Source organism: Panicum virgatum, chromosome 6N (genome assembly GCF_016808335.1).
Source record: "Panicum virgatum strain AP13 chromosome 6N, P.virgatum_v5, whole genome shotgun sequence".
NCBI lineage: Eukaryota > Viridiplantae > Streptophyta > Magnoliopsida > Poales > Poaceae > Panicum > Panicum virgatum.
This window is the reverse complement of record NC_053150.1, coordinates 47,887,148-47,910,118: the sequence shown is the minus strand read 5'-3', so window position 1 is coordinate 47,910,118 and position 22,971 is coordinate 47,887,148. Positions and strand designations below refer to the sequence as shown.

Genomic DNA, 22,971 nt, shown 5'->3' with positions numbered 1-22,971 from the left:
TTTAGTGGGGAAGTGGGGAACCGATCTGAAAAACTCCTACTGATCTGCAAACGTGGAAGCATCCATGCATATTATACACCTTTTCAAGAGATTTGGGAATGTTGGAGCCAAGGCAGTCCACAAATGGAACGCACTGATTTTTTTTTTGCCGTTTCCAGAGCACCCCATTAGGGATCACCACAAATGGCTGCTGCCTGCCAACTAGACTCCTCATCACTGAACTACAAGCTCGCTTCCCCCCCCCCCCCCCCCCCAAGTCCCTTGTGCTTCTGCACACAAAGGTGAGTGTTCCTTTATTATTACTTGCTGCATGCATGTGGACTACTAAGGTAGCAGGTTCATACTGTCATAGTACTGTTTAATGTAATAGCATTTTAATTTGACGCTGAGTTAGCAAAGATATGCTGCCTGATTCATCTACTTTTGCTTTGCCAGAAAATTTTAATGACAGTAATCTAACTTGATTGTGTGCTTAGATATGCATGCTTTTTGCCTTTTGCCGTTGTAGTGGCCTTAGCAGAGGAGCACTTCTCTAACTGTTTTACATAATGTTGTCTGTAATGGCAGCAAAGGTTAAAGAAAAGGAAGGACGACACACAAGCATGCCGTCTTGTTTACAGAGACGACGGTCAAGGCATGAGCTTTGTCCACTGCTAGCGAGCGGCTGGTCTGCAGCAAGCCAAGCCAACAACCCAATTTCCCACGAGGGCACAAGGACTGCTCGCATGCTTGGTCATGGATGGAGGCATGGAGAATTGGAGATACGAATACGATACTTCCTTCTCCAAAACACGGGAGCGCAGTAGGGCCATTTCTGACTCGAGGCTAAAACCAAGGAACCTTCAGCAATCAGCATCCATGCGCATCCTGACTCAAGTCTGAACCAACCAAATAACCAGTGCTCCATTCTGTGACCATCCATGCAGTTGTAGAGAAGGTGATCGACTGGTCGGCGGTTTCATCTTCTTGATCACAGAGTCTGCATGTTGTAGCCCCTGGCAGTTAGTGGCGGATCCGAAAATGATAAAAAGGAGTGTTGATTTCTTCATCCTCTCCGTTCCTTTCTTCTTCATCTCCTTCTTCCTCCTCCTTTCTTCTTAAAAATGGAGGAGAGCTCAAGGGGGGCTTCATTCGTTTGTGGGGTCTAGTGGGGCTGGAGCCCCTAGACCCAATGCTAGATCCACCCCTACTGGCAATCCATGACGGCGCCTCCGATCAGCTATCCAAATAAATGAGTTGCCTAACTGCAAGCCAAGTGAAGAACCTCACCTTCAGCGGTGCCCATGCCTTCCAGATCAGCTTCGCGCCCCTCAGAGTGTTACCTTTCCTTGGAAGAACATCATGTAGGCTGATTTTGCAGAATAAGTGGTACCATCTGTATAAATATGTTTTTAGTAATGATTGTCGTGGCTCTAGAAGGAGGGTCACAGCCGGGTGGCGTAGTGCAACCCACCTAATCCCAGAGGGTGGTTACTCGGGAAAGCGCAAGCGATTCGTCAGATCTACTCATGAAGCAAGAACACTCGGGGATTTAGAGTGGTTCGGGCCGCTAAAGCGTAATACCCTACGTCCACTGAGAGGTGTATTGCTCTTGTGTCTGTGGATGAGGTCTATCCTCTGCCTCCAAGTCACTTTTTGACCCTAGTCCTTCTCTAACGGGCGTCTCTCTTTTATAGCGCAAGGGAGATGCGTACACAGGCGTTGGACCTCGACAGGTGGGCCTAACGAGGATGTATAGTGATACCACGAAAAAGACATTAATGGTGCTACAGTGGTTGAGAATCTCTCCCCGGATACGCTTCATAGTACTGTAGACTCTCTGACCGAGGGGGGTCTTTACTTGTCCCATCGGCGAGGCGCCCGTTGAGGCAGTGTAGGTTGCGGCGTAGACTGTTGGGTCTACTGCGTAGGCGGTCATGATGGGCGAAGGTGAGCCGTTGTGTCCAACTGGCGTATCAGACTGACATGCATGGCGTGGGGCGGCGCATTGCGGCTGCACTGTGTGCCTTGGTAACGCGCAATCAATAATGCAGCATGACAAAAGTCGCCTCGGGCTTTGCTGTGGCAGAGCGCACTTACGTCTCCCGTATTGAATGCAGTAGGTGGGCGAGTCTTCCCGAGGAAGCTTCGCGGCCGCGCGCCGTGCTTACTCCTGCGGACACGTGGCGGCTCCGGACCTGCCCCAGGCGGGGTGTCTGTTCCCTCCCCGCTGAGGGGTCCGGATAGTATATGGGGGTTCGGGGCCCTCGGCTATTTTGGCTGAGCGCTCCCTTCTCCGGGACACGCGGCGTCACCGGACCCTTCCCTAGCAAGGAATGGGTCTGGGGCCGCTGACCGGGTGAGAAGGGCTCCGGACCGCGGGGGTCCGGCTGCTCAGGTCGTCAGCGCGTAGTCAAGGATAACTACAAGGCTCTCGCCTAGACACAGTAATACCTCTGGGACACGTGGTGACACCGGACCCGTCCCCGAGCGGGAAGCGGGTCCGGGACCGTTGGTCCGGTGGGATGGAGTCGGACCCCTGGGGTCCGACTGCTCAGCTCCTTAGGGCGTAGCTACGGATAACTACGCGAGTCTTGACACAGCAAGAGGGGGTACCCTAGTCCAGAGGTACCGACAATGATGGCATAAACAAATGAACTTATAATACAATGGTTTTCTAATTAAAGGGAAAAAAAGCTAAACCATGACCGGGGGTTATAGGAGGGCTCTAACAAATGAACTTTGGAGTAGGTTTGTGCTCTACCATTATAGGCATATAAGATTAGAATAATGTAAATATTTTACAGCCTCCTAATAACACCTGAGTTTTTTGTACTTCAGTTAATGCTAGTAATGATGGCGTCACCTTTGAGTGTAACTTTTAGTAATGATGGCGTAAACACTTGATTTTTTTGCTAGTAAAAGGTTAGATTTAATTGGAGCTGTAAATCCAACTATATATACAAGCCTTTTCACTACAATATAGACAATTCTAGATGATTGCCTCCTATAGAAAAACTACCAAAATCATTTTCATGCAACAACTAATAAAATGATAGACAATCCTTTAAAAAAAACTTTCAGAATCCTTCAAATCACAAGCAAACCGACGAATGGACTAGCTGTCCAGCTTTACTTAGCATATGCCATAAGTGGGATTATCTAAAGAACAGGAGCACTATCTAGCACCTTGTCAAAAAAAACATCAATGCATGCAAACCTGCTGGCTACTTTTTTACCCTCTAAAAACTGTCCACGAAAAGCGAGCAAAAAAGGCAGAAAAAGAGGAACTCCAGTCTGCTTCGTCATGCTGGCCCGGGACAGGATGAAGGGTTTGTCGCGGCTAATGTCTAATATAATGCTCTCCTTTAGTTTTACCACTTTTTGGTCAGTGGGTTTTCTCTATGCGCGTCGTGGCCTTGGAGTAGGTGTCCACCATGGGAGAGAGCGAGCGAGCGGCGTACGTGCATGTGCTTCGCACTCTTGGCGATGTGGTCTCCTCGCGTTTCTTCGCGCTCCACCAAGAAAGTGGTGGTCACGGTCAGCTCGACCGGCTGCGGCCGGCGGCTCCCCGCCTGCCTATATATCCCACGCCGGAGCGGACAGCAAGCGGAGCCCCCGTCACGGTGGTGCGACATCATCGTCTACGAGCGCGCATTCCGGCTGATCGAGAGGCAAAGGGAAAGAGATTGCAGCAGAGAGAGAGAGAGAGAGAGAGAGAGAGAGATCTCCATCGTCGTTGGCCATGGCGTGGAGGGAGAGCTACTTGGACGTGGTGCTGATTCCCGCTCGCCGTCCTCTTCCCCGCGGTGTACCACCTCTGGCTCTGGCGCGCCGTCCGCCGCAGCCCGCTCAGCTCCACCGTCGGCATCAGCGCCGCCGCGCGCCGCCTCTGGGTCTTCTCCATGATGAAGGTACTAGCCGTAGCTGCACATCGATGTCATTAATTAGCTCATCGCCATGGCCGCAGTGATCACTGACCTTGCCTACTGCTCGACCGGTCGTGGGTGCGCGCGCAGAACAACGAGAAGCAGGCGATCCTGGTGGTGCAGTCGGTGCGGAACGTGCTCATGGGCTCCACGCTGGCGGCCACGACGTCCATCCTCTTCTGCACCGGCGTCGCCGCCGTGCTCAGCAGCACCTACGCCGTGAAGAAGCCGCTCAGCGACGCCGTCTTCGGCGCGCACGGCGAGTACATGATGGCGCTCAAGTACGTTCGTCCTCCTCCTCGTCTTCCTCCTCGCCTTCCTCTGCCACAGCCTCGCCATCTGCACGCTCAACCAGGCCTCCTTCCTCGTCAACGCGCTCTCCCCGTCGCCGGCGCTCCACCTCCCGCTCACCAGGGACTACGTCGCCGACGTCATGGAGAGGGGGTTCCGGCTCAACCTCGCCGGCAACCGGCTCTTCTTCGCCGGCGCGCCGCTCCTGCTCTGGATCTTCGGGCCCGTCCTGCCGTGCCTCTGCTCCATGGCCGTGCTCCCGATACTTTACAACATCGACACGGTCGAGTACGTCCAGAAAGGGAGCAGCAATGGCGAGGCCAATGCGAAGGTGGACATGGTGCATACCGAGAGTGATCAGAGCACTGAAGTCTGATGTGATGATGGTTAAGTTTAGACAGGCAGAAATTCAGGCAAGAAGCATCACCATGGAATATGCTTTACATTGGTGCCAATTCAACTGTAGAATGTTGCAAGTTGTTGGGATGCATTTGTGCAAGCTAGGCTTCCTTTTTCACTGGCAACTAACTAGTTTGTGCTCTAGCAGCTGGCCAGTGGGTTGGGTTGGTTATCTATTATATTATTAAAGGAGTGTTAAAAAAAGCCACCACGTTCGCCGAGATGGTCTAGAAATTCCCACGTTAATCTAAAAAAGAGAAGGATTTGCACTGTTGGATTTTATGAAGATCTAACGGTCAAGATTAACCCAAAGAGTCCACATCAAATACGATTAGTAACAAAGAGTCCACATCAAATACGATTAGTATATATAATTTCGGAATTTATAAATTAATAAAACTTGCCTTCGATTAAAAATCCTTACCGAATACGATAAGTAATAGCTACTAAAAATTATTTTGTTGTACATCTAGAGAAACTGATTAGGCTAACGGGCGAGTCCACATCAAATACGGGTAGTATATATAATTTCAGAATTGATAAATTAATAAAACTTGCTTTCGATTAAAAATCCTTACCGAATACGAAAAGTAAATAGCTACTAAAAATTGTTTTGCTGCATGCCTAGAGAAACTGATCAAGCTAACGAGCACTCCAACAAAACGACGGGAATGACTTGCATATGCCCGTATTGGGCTATGGAATTGTAGTTCAAATATTTGTGATACATGTATCCATATCAGATTGTTTCAATTTGGGCATCGTGCGGGTGTGTTCTTTCATGCTGTGGAGTGTGGCTTCCATCGCCAAACTGTATGTCCTGTATGTCGAGCTGAAGCATTACGAAGATCTAACTATCTAGACTAACTCAAAAAATCCATATCAAATAAGAATACTATATATATTTAAAATTTTAAAAATTAGGAAATTATCGTAAAGAAATTAGCAGTTTACACAATGGCTCCATGTCAAATCAGACTAATAAAAAATTAAATATGGAATTAAAGGATAAAGAAAATTAGCAATCAATTGCATACCAATTGGGATGCAAATAGCTACAATAGAAGTCTATGACAAATACAATTACTAAATAGATATTTTTAGAATTTTATTTTATGAAATAAATTACAAGCACACATGCTCACAAACATGCACACATACTCACCTCTATGAATACGTGCACGCAACTCTACCACTCTCGAGCACCTCCAGGGGATTGAGCAAGTAGATCCCAAAGTCACTACAAGCATCTCGCTGTCGACTGGCATATCTACTACCACTGAATGTGAGGACTCATGCTGAGTCGAGAACTTTTAGTCTTGAACACAAGTGGACAAGTTCTACCATATGAGCTAATCTTAGTTTACATCTAATTTTAGAATTATAAATAACACAAAATATTATTGTGATACTTTGATTAGTAAAAAGCTAAATTTAGAATAAAATTATAAAACTTAGTAATAATAGTATGAACAGTTGGTTCCATCGAAGTAGAAATAAATGGCCCTACTTCTGGAATGCTTAAAAAAATGTACACATATACCTCATCACTATGAGAAGAAAAAAAGAAACTACCTAGAGAAAAAAATGAATTTTATGTACATATTACTATGATAGCTGAAATCAGACTAACCGCGCTATTAGCGCGGGCCACCTTACTAGTTTTCTTTATTTTATTGTATCTGTAAGGAAAATCCATGGAGAATTGACTACACGACAATGCACTATTGCTTTAGCTCTCAAGTGCACCACACTGCTGCTTAATTGATTCAGTCAGCTGATAGGGCGCCGTTTCCATGTCACAAGAAGCAAATTCCTTCTTGATTTCTTTTGTCGAATGTGCAGGAGAGCCGTGTATCTTTGTATTAAAAAATAAAAGTTTATCATACAACGTGAGCTAACTCGCCACCAGCCACTAACACAAGCGTTATATAACATACCTACAGCAACCAAAATGATGAAGCTCTGGGTGTGACTTACATGACAAACAGACAACCTAACTTACGTGCACCAGCATCGATCCAGCATAAACCAATTCCTTCTTGATTCAGGAGGCTCTTTCGTCTTTTCTCCTTAAAAAAAGGAAAAACATTTTTATCTCACCTCACGATATGCCATGGATTCTTTCTCCAATGGAGTGGATGTGAGAATAATTTCGCAAACTCATTCCTATTTGCCTATATTTTATAAAAATAAGTGCTTGAGCATGTATTTTATCAAGAGGAGGAAAGACAGATCAGAACACCACACCCAAACTAATTAAGAAACCAGGTGAACACAACTAACATGAGACTTCCTTTAGACTCTTACATTCTTTACTACCTTTCTGTATACTTCAGACTCCTTGATTTATGATCATCTACGTATATTGGCTCATATTCAATTGACACCAGAATTTAAGCAATTTATCCTCTATATATGTTGGCATGTATATACCCCTTTCAATTAATGGACAAAAAGCATGAGACTTTTGTCTTGTGTTTTTTTTCCCAACCTACGGCGCATAACATTTTTCTCCTACAATCATATATTATGTTTATACACTTATCACCTTTTCATATTGAACGACACAGGCTTATTGCCTATCCATTGAGTGGCTTTTAAGCAAGTACCTCTTTGGTGGCAAGTTTTTGCAAAATATTAGGGCTTCAGTGATCCTAGGCTCCTAGCATTATTCAGAATCAGAACACCAATCTAGCATTTAGGAGAAATTCAAAAAAAAAAGGAAATGGTGATGAAGAGTATTATATCAACACTTCATAAAATCTGGTGAACCCAACCGATAATTTTGACTATGAGAATTGAGAAGAAACATCGCCTCATATTATTTTTTTCTAAAAAAATACACTAGTAGAAAACAAGCCAAAGGTCCACCCTAAAAGTACCGGTATAAAAATGAACCGGTACCTATGCTAGCATAGGTACCGGTTCATCTTCATACCGGTACTTTTGGGGTTGATGGAATCTATGGATAAGCCTTAGGTACCGGTTGGTAACACCAACCGGTACCTAAGGCTCACCATAGGTACCGGGTGGTAACTTTTACATTAGTACCGGGTGGTACCATCAACCGGTACCTACGGATGAGCCTTAGGTCCCGGTTGGTAACACCAACCGGTACCTTAAGAGCCTTAGGTACCGGTTGGTGTTACCAACCGGTACCTAATCCTCATCCAAGGGTTACTTCAAAAGGAAAATATCTCTCTTCCCATCACAAGTGATGTGTAGGTGAGATGGTAAGAAAGGTGCACGTGACGCAATAAGTCCCAATTTCGAATCCCAGCCATCATTGCATGCATATTTTTGACAAAAATGAATGCCATTGGTATCGGTTGTGTTACCCGGTGTTAAAGCCAAAAACCTTTGGTCTCGGTTTCGGGGTACCGGTTGGAAAACCGGTACGCTCTATTCAACCGGTGCCTAAGGGCCTTTTTCCAGTAGTGATGGTAGCCCATTTATATTGATTTGATTAGTGAAAATATACTCACAAAATCAGATTGCACATTTGTGGTGAACTTACAAAGCTATTTTCTTCAAGGCCAAATGATGACCAAGGCCGTAAATATGGTTATTAGCCCACTAAATTATGGTGTCGTTGATGCTGATATAATGATTCTGAAATGATGGTGGGTTTCGCGTTTTTCTCTTTTGCAGAATTCATAGTTTCGCAAGTCCAATAGGATACTCTTGACAATTTGAATAAAAACGAACTTCTGTTGAATTTGCTGAAAATTTATCTGAGACCACTGCCCGGAGAAAACCAAACTAAGATTCGTGTTATATATATACGAAGATATATACCTCTTTTCTACCACCGGCAAGAAAGATAAGCGTACACATTACTAGTTCACGTACGTTTCATCGTGTCGGCATGCCAGTACGATGCACACACGGCACGATCCCAGATTGATCCCCATGCCGGCCCATGTCGATCCATCAGTTGATGGCGACATCATTGAGGTCCTCCTCGTCGTTCACCGACGAGTAGAAGGACTGGTCCTCGCCGGCGCGGTCCACCGCCTTGAGCTCCTCGATCCTGTCGACGGCGGCCTTGAGCTCCCACCGGCTGTCCACGTTGGCCTCGCAGCACGCCATGCCGATCTTGATCAGCTTCACCATCTCCTCCCTGTCCTCGTCGTCCTCGACCTTCAGGTCCGGGTCCACCACGGCGCGCAGCCACTCGCCCTCCGGCGTCGAGCCCACGACGGACACCAGGTCGCTGCCCGCCGCCGCCGTCTTCTGCTGGGCCGACGCCGACGGCGACGGCTCGGCCGCCGCCGCGGCGCCCGCCTTGGGCAGGTCGTAGCTCGGCGGCCTCCCGGCGAGGATCTCGAGGATGAGCAGGCCGAGGCACCAGACGTCGCTCTTCTTGGAGGAGCGGCCGAACTGCTTCCGCTCGGGGGACTTGAAGGCCACCATGAGCTGCGCGGCGTGCGACTGGTTCATCACCGGCACCAGCGCGTAGTCGGTGAGCAGCGGCTCGTACTGGCCGTTGAGCAGGATGTTGGAGGACTTGAGGTGCCCGTGCGGCACCGTGAGCATGCACAGCTCGTCGTACAGGTAGCTCAGCGCCCGCGCCACGCCCTTGACGATCCTCAGCCGCGCGCTCCAGTGCAGCACCGCCTTCTTCAACCCCCGGCCCTCGCCTTCGTTCGTGCCATCGATCGAGCACCAAGCAAGCAATTAGTAGACTTTAACAAAACAGAGAACCAAGTCGATCGTGTTGATGGTGGCTAGTCACCATGGAGGAGGTTGGCCAAGCTCCGGTTGGGGACGAAGTCGTGGATGAGGAGCTTCTCCTCCTTGCGGTAGTAGTAGGCGACGAGCGGGAGGAGGTTGGGGTGGCTGAGCCGGCCGAGCCGCCGCATGTGCTCCTCGAAGTCCTCCCGGCCCACGCGGTTCATCTCCTTGAACCGCTTGACGACGACGGAGTGCCCGCTGGTGAGCGTGGCGCGGTAGCACACGCCGAGGTTGGCGGTGCCGAGCACCTCCGCCGTCGCCTTGAGCAGGTCCTGCAGCTCGAAGAACCGGCCGCGGTCATCGCGCACGAAGGTCAGCCGCCCCTGCTCCACCTTCCGCGCCGTGCTGCCGCCCGCGCGGCTGCTGCGCTCCTCGCCGCCACCGCCCGCGGCGGCGGCGGAGGCGGCGGCGGCCGCAGCCGGCGCGGCGCCGCGCGCCGCGCTGGCTTCGGCCTTCGCCGCCGGCTGCAGCTCGACCCTCGGCCCCGAGGGCTTCGTCGACGCGGCCGGGCCGAAGTTCTTGGTCCTGTCCCGCCGCTTGTGCAGCGCGAAGAACGCCACGCCGGCGATCGCCAGCGTGCCGAGGACCGCGGCGAGGACGCCGTAGGACGTGACGCCCTCCACGGGCTTCTGAGCTGCTTGCTTCGCGTCATCAGCGGACGCGCCCGTGGACGCCGCGGCGTCTTTGTCGGAGCTCGGCACTGGCGCCTTTACTGCCGGCGGCGGAGTGGCCTCGCATTTGGCACCAAGCGGCGCACCGCAAAGCTTCTTGTTGCCTGCACACATTTGTACAGCAACAGATCACATGCTGTCCACGTCGACGTCAAAGGAACAACATGGTCCAGAAATCCATGTCGTTGCTCACCGGCGAACATGTCGGCCTTGATGTTCTTGAGGCTCGCCGGGATCTCCCCCTCGAGCTCATTGTTTGCGAGATTGACTTCCTTCAACTCCTTCTGTTTCAGATCAGGGATCTTGCCCTGGAACTTGTTGTCGTTGAGCTGCAGATCGAGGAGCTTGGGCAGGTCGCCGAGCGACGCCGGGATGGGGCCGGAGAAGTTATTGCTGGAGAGGACGATCTTCTTGAGCCAGCCCATCCCGGCGAACGCGTCGGCGGGGATCGTCCCGGAGAACTCGTTGCCGGACAGGAAGATGGCACGGAGGCCACTGAGCTCCTTGACGTCGGGCATCGGGCCGGTGAACTCGTTGTCCATGAAGCTCAGCGTGCGGAGGCCGGACAGGCCCTTGAGGGCGCCCAGGTCGAGCTTGCCGGCGAGGCTCATCCCCTCGAGCTGCAGGCCGTGCACGCCGTTCTTGTTGCACATGACGCCGACCCATTTGGATTCGTCACCGTCGCAGGGGCTCGTGCCGGGGGCCCAGCTGCTGAGCTCGCCGGCGTCGTCCCTGATCCCGAACTTGAGCTTGAGGAGCGCGTCGGCGTCGTCGGGCGCGAGGGCCAGCGGGAGGCGCGCGGCGTCAGCGGCCAGCGGGAGGAGGAGGAGGAGGAAAAGGCGCCCGGCCGGCAGCAGGAGGTGGCGCGCTAGCGACGGCGGTGGCGCTGTGGCCATGTCCGGGGCGGCGGGGACGGGGAGCCAGCCCGCCGGCGCCAGCGCTTGACGACGGCGGGTGATGCGGCCGGCGGCAACGCTGCGGCCCTGCTCTCGTCGGGCGCGCGCGAGTGGGAGGCCGGCCGCGGCTTTCCAGGGAGGGGGGAAGCGGGAGGTCGACGCCAAGGGAGGCGGAGAAGGGGGAGGAGAGTGGATTCAGGAGCCACCGCCCGCGCGCGCGCGCGTGGCGAGGATGGTGGCGAGAGAGCATGGCATGCGGCTGCCGGTTCGTGGTCGTGGCCAGGAATAGCAATGTGCCTTGCTGCGGCCGTGGGCCGATGAGGTTGTCAAGTCGTTGCAGCGCCTCTGCTCTGAGCTACTACTAAACGCGGCAAGGCGTCAGCAAGAACGTGGATTTTAGACTTGCACACGAGGCCACGAAGGCTTTTTCGACCATTCATTTTCGTATGAGTAAATTTCATGGCCCGTCCCTAAACTATCGAACGATTCTCATCCAGATCCTCATACTATAAAATTGTATTTTTGGATCCCTAAACTATCTAAATGGGTCATCTAGGTCCAATTCAGCCACGTCATACCCCAGAAGCTGATGTGGCAGGCTGACCGTGCAGTGATGTGGACCCTTACATGTGGGGCCATATGTCGGCCTCCTCCCTCTCTCCTCCCTTCTTCTTTCTCCTCCCGCCACCGCCGCCGCGAGGAGCCTCTGCTCCTCCCTCCACGGCCCGAGCTCGAGGCCAACACATTAGCTTCGGTTTTGGGCTCTGTTGCGGCACACTAATGAAAGAAAGAATGAGATTGTCAAAGCATGGCGGGGTCTAGAGTCAAGATCTATGGAGTTCTTCGCATCCCATGGATGGCCGTTTATTTTACGCATTGGTCAATAATGATGGGTCATTATATGTTTTAAATTTTGTATGTGATGTAATAATTTTGAACTGATGCCCCTTCTATGAAGAGGTTTGAAGCCGGATGTTTTCCATTATCTAAAAAAGTCCATAACTATTTTTGACCAATTTTTAACTATGGTTCATTTATACCACCAACACCCTCATATAATTTTAGACATATGTGAGGTTGTTTTTGCCATCTCTTCTCGGCTTGTGGGCCTCATTTGAAACCAATAAGTCCATGAAAAACCAGTGACAAAAAATGTTCTCGATAAAACTAAAAACTATTCTACACGTAGCATGTTCAAAACTAAGAAAGGTTCACGAATATAACAATCTTACTGGCAAGACAATACGAAATTACTTTGAAGAAAATAAAATATTCTAATGAAAAATATAAAAACACAAAAGAGTAGAAAAATGTTTCAACAATATAGCAGAATTGTCCCACCAGCAATCTGGAAGTGTAGAAACAAAGCATGTTTTGACTCGAAACTAATCAAACACCCAGCTGAAATCTCTTACCATGCGTGCTCCTTCATGATGTACTGGGCAGGTCTTTATCCACCGGAAATGCAGGGGAAAATTCTGGAAGGCGTCAAAGCTCTGTTGGCTTGTGTGCACCGGGCGGTGGTGACACAACCAAGCCACACTCCAAGGATTCTACCTGCTGTGACTGAGGAGGACAACGAGGAGGCGGAAGTCGACGGCTGATCTTCTTTCTGCTGTTGTTTTGTTTTATGGCTGTAATGGGTCGTGGTTTGCTTTTAGTCGCTGTTAAACTTTAGTGCTTCTAGGAACCCGGGAGCTTTCTTAGTCTGTAATATGACAGGGCGCTTGACCTGAATCAGGTCATGCGTTCCTGAAGGTTGAATCTCCTCTCCCCTTTCTCCCCTCCGTTCTTAAACTCTTGAACTTCTGTATTTCCGTTACATGTTAATGGAAATGGGGTGAGCCCGTCTCGAAAAAAGCAGAATTGTCCCTCCGACGAGCCATTAAAATCATTGCGGAGAAAAATCGAAATGTTCAGCCAAGAAAGGCTCTTGGTTTGGGCTAAAATAAGCTTCCATTTCTTTAATTTATTTTCTAGTATAAAAAGCACATGTCAAAGTAACATGTTAAACTAACCGCAAAAAAAAAGTAGCATGTTAAACCGGAGGATCATATCAATGTACAATACGTCATACGTTTATACGAGTATAGGTACTACTATCTATTGTTGTATTATTATAAGGGTCATTTATTCTATTATCCTACATTTGAGGCGAAATGGCGAGCGAAATTTTGTAGCACTACCATGCATAAGACTGTCTTGACACGTGTACACGGGGTCCTACTGGAGCACCACAACTTTGCTGAGGATCCAGAGCACCAGAGTCATCTCGAAGACGAAGATGGCGTGGAGGAGCCCCCTGTCGAGCGTGAAGCCGAACAGGGTGATGCCGCCGCCGTTGTGGCGCAGGTACGTCACTACAGCGCACAGCAACAAAAAGTTGGCCTCATTTGATGGCAGCAAATCAGAGTTCGGTTGCTTTGGTGAATTACCAAGTGCTTGTCTGCTCTTGTACGAGCACGCCGCGCCGGGCTCCGCCGCCTGGGGTACGGCCGCCGACGAGCCGGAGACGCGGGACGCGTCGGCGTCGCTGCCCGGCGACGGCTTGCCGTGGCGCATGGCGGCCACCATGCTCATGTGCCACTGGCTGGCGATGGACACGATCCTCTGCGCCCTGTGCGTGATCCTGGCCGCGCCGAACAGGCACATGAAGAAGCCGCTCAGCTGCACCGCCGAGCCGACCAGGAGGTCGCCGGTGTTGGAGAAGCTCTTGGCGTCCCCGGAGGAGAGGACGACGAGGAGCGCGCCGAGCTGGCTGACGGTGATGGTGACGAGGCAGCAGATGATGAACGCCCGGTACCGGTGGCTGGTGGCCAGCAGCTGCGTCCGGATGCGGCGGTGCTCGGCGAAGATCTCGGCGGCGGCGGCGGCGCGCGCCTCGACGTCGAACATGTGGTGGATGCCCACGAAGCGCAGGATCTGGAGCTCGCAGGTGAGGCGGAACAGCACGCACACCAGCAGGAACACCCCCGTGCGGAACACCCACGACGCCACCGTGGCGACCAGCGCCACCGCGCGCCAGGGGACCCGCCACGGCGGGAGGAGCGGCGGGAGCACCACGCCCAGCGCCGCGGGGGGCTCCACCCGGACGGTGCAGAAGAAGAAGACGGCCTTGTGCGCGGCCTCGACGCAGAGGGACGGGAGGAGGAGCGCCGCCAGGAGGCGGAACGAGCGGTCCAGCTCCCGCGCGTAGCCGCGGCGGACGTAGGCGGTGTCGTCGCGGAGCGCGCCGTCGAGGAGCAGCAGCTGCCGGAGCCCCCCGAGGCGGCGGAAGAAGACGGCCAGCGTGGCGAAGGAGATGGCGGCGAGCCCCGTGGCGGGCACCTGGGCGACGCGGTTGAAGGTGATGGCGGACGCGGAGGCCGGGGACAGCGCGGCGTCGGCGCGGAGCGAGACCGAGACGGCGGCCGGCACCAGGAGCGCAAGCGCCAGGAACGCCGCGTACGAGGCGGCGCGCCCGGCGCGGGTGGAGTGGTCGAGCGCGCACCACTGCAGGAACGCGCGGAAGCTGCGCAGCTCGTCGTGGATCACCGACTTGCACCGCGCGTACGCCGGGTTCAGCAGCAGCGGCCGCTGCGACGACGGCGGCTGCGGCGCCATTAGCGGCGGGCACTCCGGCACCGACTCCGACTCCGACGCCGGCGACGGGCCCTGCTCCTCCTCGTCAGAGAACTCCATCATTGCGCTAGCTAGCCAGTAGATGCTTCGACACAGTTGAGAATGAAGCCGTCGAGTCGCGGGATCGGAGTACAATATATAGCCGAACATGTGGCGATCGGTGAGCGGCGAGGTGCCATCCATGGCGCGCAAGTGTGCGTGAGGACTGAGGAGTCGGGAGGGGAAAGGAGAGGTGCGAGAGGGGAGGCCCATGACCGTTCACACTTCACAGGGGCGGGGAGCGAGGTCGAAGCGCAGAAGGCTCACTGGATCTCGACCGTGTACGTGTGTGATGCAACAAAAGCGAGTCAAGACGGGGACTACTAGGCACGCAGATGCGCGGGGATGCAGTAGCTGAAAGCAAGAAAAGGATTGAGCAGGAATTGATCTTCTTGGTTGCCTTTGCTGCAGGTCTTCGATGCAAACTCGCTCATTCACTTGTTTTGCTTTTCGTCAGAGGTTGTCAAGTCAGCAATCTCTGGGGCAGTTTAGTTCCCAAAAATTAAATTTTTTGGACAACATTTGACCACTAATTAGAAGTATTAAACATTGACTAATTATAAAACTAATTACATCGATGGACGGAAAATCAGGAGACGAATCTATTATAAAACTGTAGCACCAAAAATTTGGAAACTAAACGGGCTGTCTATATACGAATCCTGGACCAAACCACGGGCGTCCAAATAGGGCCACGTCACCCGTTAGATTGCTAGCCGTTGGATACGCCCAACTTGCGACGCAGACCATCTGATACCCATCTCTCGCCCGTTAAGCCACGTACCCGCCGCCTTCGCGAATCCTCGCGGACCTGTCTGCTCCCCTGCACTGTCGCCGGCAGGCCGACCGCCGTCCTTCGTCTGCGCGTCACCTCTGCACCTACGCCTCACTCTGCCTACAGCACCACCCATCACCCGCTTGCCGCACTACCCACGGACGTCGTCCGCCAGCTCCAACACCCTTCCCCTTGCCATGGCCGCCGCAGGCAGCCACCTCCCTCTCTTCTCCCTTCCCACTCCTCTCCCCCTGCCATCCCTTTACTTCAACATGGGTAGCGTTGGATCTGCCAGTCTTGGCGGCTCCCCCTCCCCGGAGTGCAGCGACGGAGGTCACTTCGGAGAGCAGCTTCCACGACTGCAGGTCAACACAATACTGGCGCAAGCAGCAGCTCCATCTATGACCTCCAGTGGCTGCACCATCTCTCCAAGGCTGGTAGGCTGCAATGCCCTTTGCCAGCAACCAGCGTGGCCTCCACTGCCTCCAAGGTTTTCGACAAAATGTCCAGCCCTAACACTGGAAGCTGCACAGTCCTTTACTTCTATCCTATGCTACAAACGTCAAGGCTCAGGTTGGTTTACTGGACTAAAAGCTTACCAAACTACGATTTTTGCATCATTTTTTGCTACAAACTACTGATTTTAACCATAGTAATCAGCTAAAAAAAATTCAATCCTCACTTGCATTAATGTAACCATTGACCTTCAACGTGCTTTGGGGATTGTTTCAGCTAACCAGCCCCTCCACAACTTAAAAGGTGTTTGATTGTCATGAACCTGACCTACAGTTATTATCATCAATACTTTCATCCTTCCTCAGTGCAGGTTCTTCTGAGGATGATGAAATTTCTCACATACAAGGATGCAGCTTTGTGATGCTACCTATCTTTGGTTTCAGAGGGGAGATTTATCAAAAAAAAGATATTGCACATGTATTACTTAGTTTTGCTTTGATGTTGCTATGGCAATCTACATAAATTTGCATTGACACACACTGATAACTCATTGAATTTGCAGTGCCATGGAACATGGATTGATCATTTATATATATTATCTGCTGATAATTCAACTATTGTTTGGTAACTCGGATTACAGATCAGTGATTGCAACAACTATTGACTAGCAAATAATCCATTTGAGTAATTGGATAGCAGGGCTTACTCTGTGGTGGGCGCGGCATTGCCGCGCCTTTGTTTCTAGTTATTGAACTATTTTGGTCTTACTTAAAAGAATACGATAGAAATGAACTAAGATGGTTAGTTTAGCTCAGAACTAACCATCTTATGGCCAATTACATGGCTACTCTTATGCCTTTGGTTTATAGGTGGCCAAATGGGCGGCACGGCCCAGGCACGCCTCGCCTGGGCACGGCACGAAAAGGCACGATTAGAATTTCGTGCCGTGCCGTGCCGCCCATCGTGCCCGTGCCGCCCATCAGGCCCAAACACGACAGGGCACTAAAACACTGATTCAACACAGTTTTTTATCGTGATTCACAAAACATTGGTAGAAAATCAACAAAATATAACAAATTGTCACCAGTACATATGTAATCCATCCATCATATAAAATCCATCCATCATATATAATACTTCCTGACATCTATATATAACAAACTGACACTAGGAGCGGGCCTTGGGCCGTGCCGCCCATCGGGCCGGTATTATCGGGTCGTGCCTGGACGCGTCCAGCGTGCTGAGGTTGAGGCCCAGACACAGCCCACCTATGGGCCCGTGCCGACCCGGGTCCTAAATTCATAGTGCTGGGCCCGTGCTTGGGTCGGACTTTATTGGGCCGTGCCTCGGGCCCCCATGGGCTTCGGGCCATTTGGCCAACTATACTTTGGTTTACTACTGCACTTTTAGTTTCTATTTTTCAAAGAGTGCAAGGTCACAAAAGGCATGCTTATTTGTCATTAAAATTTAACACTTAGTTTATGAATGCATTTTAAATTTCATTCTATGCCACAAAATTATAAATTCTTATAGCATTGTAATTTGTATCAATCTAAAAAGCAGAAGAAAATGTACATTTTTTTATAAGAAGAAAATGAAGACATGGGCCGGAGCATACTGCCACGTGAGATCAAAAGGGTCCACTAACCAGAGATGGGCCTAAATGTCACCCTCATCTGGCCCGCACGGCGGAGCAACCAACCACCAGTTCCCAGCTCGTCGTCCGGGAGTGCCGTCCGTGCAAGTACACCGCAGGCCGACGCGGCGGAGGCAAAAGCCAATCTGCACCCCGGAAATTTCCCAAGCCGAAATCGCAACACCCTAGCCCGCTGCTCCGTCTGATTCCCCTCCTCCCTCCTCCCTCGCTCGCCGCTCCTCTCCGCGGCGTCTGCGGCTTTCCCTCTCCGCTCCAAGGAGCGGTAAGGCCTACCGCCGCGCCGACCGCCGACCGCCACCGCCAGCCATGTCTTCTCAGGTACCGCCCCGCTCAGCTCCTCCTCCTCGCGCCGCCCTCCTCGATTCCGCCGGTCGATTAGGGTTCGAGCAGGTGTCGCGCTACATTACTCCATTAGTCGCGGCCGCTGGAAGCTTGCTAGCGTTGCTGGATTTGGACTCTCTGTGCTGTGCTCGTCGATCTCCCTCTGAATCCCAGACATCCGCCAGGTCTAACGAATTCGTGCGTGGGTTTGCAGGTCGACAGCCGCAACCAATCCGCTGGGAAGCGCGCGCGCACCGACGGTAGGTTACCCCGCCGCCTCCTCGTTCTCTGTCACATCGGATACCTAAGCTGCGTCTGGGTGGGTTTCCCCCTTCCCGGGGGACAAAAAAAACATGCGTGTCTCAGGCAGCCGGCGTGAGGATGACTGGGTTTGCCCCAGCTGCAAGAATGTCAACTTCGCTTTCCGCACCACTTGCAACATGCGCAACTGCAACCAGTCCAGGCCAGCGGATCACACGGTACATGATGGTTTTTGCCTCGCTTTAGTATAGTGTACCTGCGAGTACTTCCGCTTGTCGCTAGCGCTTTTGCATTCACCGCGTGTTGCTGTTGTTGCCGTTCAGAAGGCCATGCAAAAGCCTATGCAGACTCCGCCCCACTACACCACGTCAGGGGGTTACATGGGCCCAGGGACACCTCCATCGATGTACCTTGGTGGGGGTGCTCCCCCGTATGGGACCTCCATGTTTAATGGACCTGCAATGCCGCCGCGCTATGGCATTCCTCAGTTCCCTGGGAGTTCGGCGTATCCATATGGATATGGTGGTCGCATACCGATGGGGAGCCCCTACGGGCCGATGCAAATGGCCGGGCCACCTCCATATTCTGGTGGATCTATGATGGGAGCAGGTAACAAGTTCTTTGGCTATGATTTGCATGCCTTATTTTGATATTGCCTTGCATTTCTTAATATTAATCTACCTATCAAAATAAGTAGGCAGAATCCAATATTTTCAATCCTTCCTTTTATGCAAACCATAGTGTGTAAACAATTGGATTTTACAGAACATAAGCACACCATTTCTTTTCACTTGATCCTCATTTATCATAGATACTTAGCTTGTCCAGCAGACCAGCACTGCCTCTTTGGGGACTATTTACTTTTGCGTTCTGCCACGTGTCCTCATTGACACTTCTTTGATTGGGGGTCACGATGCATGTTTTCCAATCCAAAGTTCTCAATGTGTTCACTCAAAAGTGACAAGACTTATCTCATTTACTGTCCCATTAATAGGTGGAATGTATGGAATGCCCATGGACAGATATGGCTTAATTCCTCCTAGTCCTGGTTCAATGGTATGCTCTTCTGATTACCCTTGCGTACATGCCACTCATGCTAATTCGAATTAACTACTGTTATCTTAAATGAAGAATTATCCGCACATTGGTTGCTGTTACTTTGCATTCCCAGTTTCATGATAATTATAATGTGTGTCTACTCCATTTCTCAATGTGCTCATTGCTTCTTGAACTTGAAAGGGCACAAGGGCTGGCTCATATTCTGATGAAGGTTCCCAGAAGAAGCCTGCAGGTATAAATGATTGAATTTGTAGTTTTTACTCATTTAAATTATTACTACTTGGTTAATCTCTGCATATTCTCCTGAACTATCACTGCAGGATCTGGGCGTGATAATGATTGGGAGTGTCCAAATTGCCACAACATCAACTTCGCCTTTCGCACAGTCTGTAATATGAGAAAGTGCAACACACCAAGACCTGAAAACCAGGTATGAGACAGATGAGCGATTCGATATAACTACTTTCAGTTTCATGTTTTGGAACTAAAATCATTTCAGTTTTTTCTGCAATTATCGATAGTACTGTAACTTTGCATGTGTGCTTGAAGTTGATTTTGCTGCCACAAGATTAGTCATGTGTTTGTAGTTTATATGTCTTCATTGTATACTACAACATAGTCTTTTATCCCAAGCGAGTTGGGGTAGGCTACAACATAGCCTACTACATAGTCTTCATTGTATACTATTGTTCTAAATGGTCTGCTTATGTATGCCTGGATATCTCTGGTATGCAGTAGCTCATCATTGCATTTGTATGCTTGTTCATCTATTGGACATCGGAATCTCAGTACTTTTGTTGATCTCCTTTTCTGTAGTAAAAAAAAACTCAATACAACTCTCTTGTTATTGAGTGTTCATGAACATTATCAAAGAAATTGCTCATTTAACTGACAATTTGTTGCTAACTTGCTACATGACTCATGCCATTGCACCCGCTTGATGTTCATTAGTCATTACTGTTGGTGTGATATGTGATAAGCTAAACCATAACACTTTTGTGAACTTTTAGCAAACAAGTATTGGCTATTCTTATCTAAAAGTAGTTCTCTTTCATCTAAACTTGGGTCTACATTTCTAATGCTTGGGCTTCTGTATATCGTTTATAGAGCTAAGTATACTTTACTGATTGCTTGTATATCCACTCTTTCTGCAGGGATCTAAGCCAGATGGTTCAAGAGGCTCAAGTAAGTTTCCATACTATAAATGCTTTCTGCTGCTTTTATCGCTAGATTTTTTTGTGTATATCAAATGCCTTTAATTTATTAAATTTAGAAAACTTTGTTATCACTAGACATTTCTTCAAAGGCAATTAGTTTGTTTTCTTTGGAGTTTTATACGCATAATTTATGGACTAGTTTATCTTTATCATAGGCTTATGTAATTTATTCAATCAACTCTATTTAATTTCACACCCAACCTCTCATTGATAGAACCAAAGATGCCAGAGGGCAGTTGGAAGTGCGAGCAGTGCAATAACATAAACTATCCATTCAGAACAAAATGCAATCGTCCTCAATGTGGAGCAGAGAAGCCACTGCAGACAAACAATACAAATGATTCAGCAACAGATCAGGACAATCAGGTCTGTTTCATGACCTTCAGTATGATCAGGACATTTGGCACACCTTTATTTTGAACATTAAGTTGCATATTAAAGTTATTTTTAATCATTTTCTTGCCTCATGGTTGCTTGCGCATAGCTTGATATATCATGTCCTTACTGTTACAGTGAGTCCTAGAACAGTAATGAGGGTCAAGAAGGTCCAGCGTCATCGTCAAGGTTCAGTCTGAATGTGGGGTCCATCTGTGTCAGTAGTCACTGCTGTCGTTACAAGTTTCTTCCCCTTGAGACCTTAGTTGAGTCAGGGTCCTAATGGTAAACACGTTGGAGTTGGTAATCACTACAGATTTTGGTCACGAACATCCATTTGTCATGTGAATTGGTCATCTTGCCTTTCCTGGCTGAACTTGGTTACTTGTCTTTGTTACTGATACTCTGGGTAAATTGTCATATTTATATGAAATTTCTCTAGTTGTCTGTGTCATAGATTGTCACTCCTCTGCTATGAACTATCACTACTGTTCAACATTTTTTGGTTTTGTTAATGCTGTGTTTCTGGTCGTTTTTCTTTCAATTCATGGTTTGGTATTTTACAGGTGTTTTTTTTTTTCTGAATGGTTGGCGATGGCAACCTTTTTTACCTTCGAAAATAATGTTCTTGGGGATGTTAGCAACTTAGCAAGGTGGTCTACTAAGATACTCCCTCCATCCCAAAAAACAAGTCATTCTAAGATTTAAAATTTGTCCCAAAAAAACAAGTCACTCTACCCTATTTAGAAAGTGCATGTGCATGTACGAATCAATTACTGCCAAATATAGGTAATAAACTGTGTTACATGGACACGCGTGTCCAAAATTTTTTTGCCGCGTCGGTGCGTATCGCAGACACGGCTGGACTCGTATCTGACACGCTGAGGACGAATCTTGTTGCCGGGAGAGAGAAAAAAGGTAATGTGCTGATGTGCACAAGCTAGCAAACGAGCAGAAGACATGGATACATGTGTAGCGGTAGAGAGAGAAGTGTTTTCAATTTCTGTGTTCAGCAGCCAGCTCCAGCTCCAGCCCAACAGTATTTTCCTCTCACACCACTCCAGCCAGCCAACAATATTTTTCTCTCACACCACTCCAGTCACCAGCTCCAGCCCAGCGAACGGAGTTAATGCCGATTTGAGGGTTCTGTCATGCAGAAACCGTAGCTAGTCTGCAGCTTTTGCTGTGCTGTCAGGCTTTTTCCTTGGGTAAAGCATTAATGGGATCTCTTGTGGACTTCTAGTTTGTGTTGTAGGTCTACACTTAGAATATATTTATTATTTGAAAAGCTAAAATACTATTAAATCAATTTTAAAAATATATATTGGACGAATCCCCGAATCCTAATTTTCTGAGCTTGCCGAGTCCGACACCTGCATCCGTGTCGGATTCCGATTCCCGCACCCGTGTCCCGGTAACATAGGTAATAAATAGGGGCAAACATGGTCATTTTACCTTCTCATTAATCTGTCCTAAAATTTCTAGAATGACTTCTATTTTGGGACGGAGGAGTACTTAGGAGAGCACTTTACTTGGTAGTTGGTAGTTACTTTTGCTTGTAGTAACTGTTAGGTCTGAAACAAGTCAATGGTGGACATTTCAGTTGCATGACTGCATATGTTACTGTTATCATCTTCCATGCCCTCTGGGGATTACCGTGTTCAAGTTTCACCATTCTCATGTGCTTGGTTAGAAGAGCTGCTCCTTGGTGAAAGTGATGTGCATCATCACACTGTGCAGTGGTAGACCATCACCTTGCATGCTAGTCTCGATTGTGACTATTTCACTGACATAATGCCATTGGAATTAGTTTTTGTCATGTAACATTACGAAGCTTTTATCAAAGCTGCGACTTCTTCATGAATCTCAAGACAACAGTGAGCAGACACAGACGGATCTTCCTGGTGATGTGGCTGGAGCACCAATGAGTTCTCACGTGTTCCGGATGGCAGCACTCAGTGTGTTGCAGAACAGTCTTGCAAACTAATTTGCTACCGTTTCATATTGTGAAATGAAGGTGAGAAATTTGCACCTCGTGGATATGCTTCTGTAGTGAGCGTCTGGCAGCGCTATAGGAAGTTCGAGATGGTAAGCATTTGTGATGTTCAGGGGGCAGTATCTTGATGTAGCCATTTCAGTTTCTGTTTGGAGTGCCTTGTTTCCTTTTTATCCTTTTCTTTATTTATTCTTTATGCCTAAGTTTGAGCACGCCACTATTGTTCCGTACTCCTGATGTAAGTTCATCACGTTTCTAAAATGTACCGGAGATAATTTCCCCCATGCCA

The 22,971-nt window shown here is 49.4% G+C and overlaps 3 protein-coding genes and 1 pseudogene across 5 annotated transcripts; 2 read left to right on the top strand and 2 right to left on the bottom strand.

Moving 5' to 3' along the window:
- The first annotated feature begins 3,609 nt into the window (after positions 1 to 3,609).
- Positions 3,610 to 4,742, top strand: LOC120677317 (annotated as a pseudogene).
- Positions 4,743 to 8,319: 3,577 nt separating this feature from the next.
- LOC120677396 (pollen receptor-like kinase 5) lies at positions 8,320 to 11,332 on the bottom strand. The gene is made up of 3 exons (XM_039958549.1): positions 10,203 to 11,332; positions 9,340 to 10,113; positions 8,320 to 9,244 (listed from the first exon to the last, which is right to left on the bottom strand). The coding sequence occupies exons 1-3, from the start codon at positions 10,903 to 10,905 to the stop codon at positions 8,535 to 8,537; spliced, it is 2,187 nt and encodes a 728-aa protein (XP_039814483.1). The 5' UTR covers positions 10,906 to 11,332; the 3' UTR covers positions 8,320 to 8,534.
- A 1,506-nt stretch (positions 11,333 to 12,838) lies between these two features.
- LOC120677354 lies at positions 12,839 to 14,859 on the bottom strand. The gene is made up of 2 exons (XM_039958504.1): positions 13,341 to 14,859; positions 12,839 to 13,265 (listed from the first exon to the last, which is right to left on the bottom strand). The coding sequence occupies exons 1-2, from the start codon at positions 14,776 to 14,778 to the stop codon at positions 13,129 to 13,131; spliced, it is 1,575 nt and encodes a 524-aa protein (XP_039814438.1). The 5' UTR covers positions 14,779 to 14,859; the 3' UTR covers positions 12,839 to 13,128.
- Positions 14,860 to 17,478: 2,619 nt separating this feature from the next.
- Positions 17,479 to 22,971, top strand: LOC120678805 (ranBP2-type zinc finger protein At1g67325-like). Of its 3 annotated transcripts, none has more exons than XM_039960184.1 (10): positions 17,479 to 17,771; positions 17,989 to 18,034; positions 18,141 to 18,253; positions 18,362 to 18,644; positions 19,030 to 19,091; positions 19,275 to 19,326; positions 19,415 to 19,524; positions 20,249 to 20,279; positions 20,526 to 20,677; positions 22,497 to 22,673. In XM_039960184.1, the coding sequence occupies exons 1-10, from the start codon at positions 17,760 to 17,762 to the stop codon at positions 22,671 to 22,673; spliced, it is 1,038 nt and encodes a 345-aa protein (XP_039816118.1). In that variant the 5' UTR covers positions 17,479 to 17,759. The 3 variants fall into 3 exon arrangements, with proteins under 3 accessions (XP_039816118.1, XP_039816117.1, XP_039816119.1); XM_039960183.1 differs by having other exon boundaries at positions 17,599 to 17,771; positions 18,359 to 18,644; positions 22,497 to 22,971; XM_039960185.1 differs by lacking the exon at positions 22,497 to 22,673 and adding an exon at positions 20,825 to 21,217 and having other exon boundaries at positions 17,599 to 17,771; positions 18,359 to 18,644.

Coding starts and splice junctions, on each gene's coding strand:
- LOC120677396 (XM_039958549.1), bottom strand. CDS start 10,905: ATGGCCACAGCGCCACCGCCGTCGCTAGCGCGCCACCTCCTGCTGCCG. Junction 10,114..10,202: donor CAAGGCCGACATGTTCGCCG/GTGAGCAACGAC, acceptor AAATGTGTGCAG/GCAACAAGAAGCTTTGCGGT. Junction 9,245..9,339: donor CTTGGCCAACCTCCTCCATG/GTGACTAGCCAC, acceptor GCACGAACGAAG/GCGAGGGCCGGGGGTTGAAG.
- LOC120677354 (XM_039958504.1), bottom strand. CDS start 14,778: ATGGGCCTCCCCTCTCGCACCTCTCCTTTCCCCTCCCGACTCCTCAGT. Junction 13,266..13,340: donor CAAGAGCAGACAAGCACTTG/GTAATTCACCAA, acceptor TGTGCGCTGTAG/TGACGTACCTGCGCCACAAC.
- LOC120678805 (XM_039960183.1), top strand. Junction 19,327..19,414: donor TTCCCAGAAGAAGCCTGCAG/GTATAAATGATT, acceptor CTATCACTGCAG/GATCTGGGCGTGATAATGAT. Junction 19,525..20,248: donor CACCAAGACCTGAAAACCAG/GTATGAGACAGA, acceptor CTCTTTCTGCAG/GGATCTAAGCCAGATGGTTC.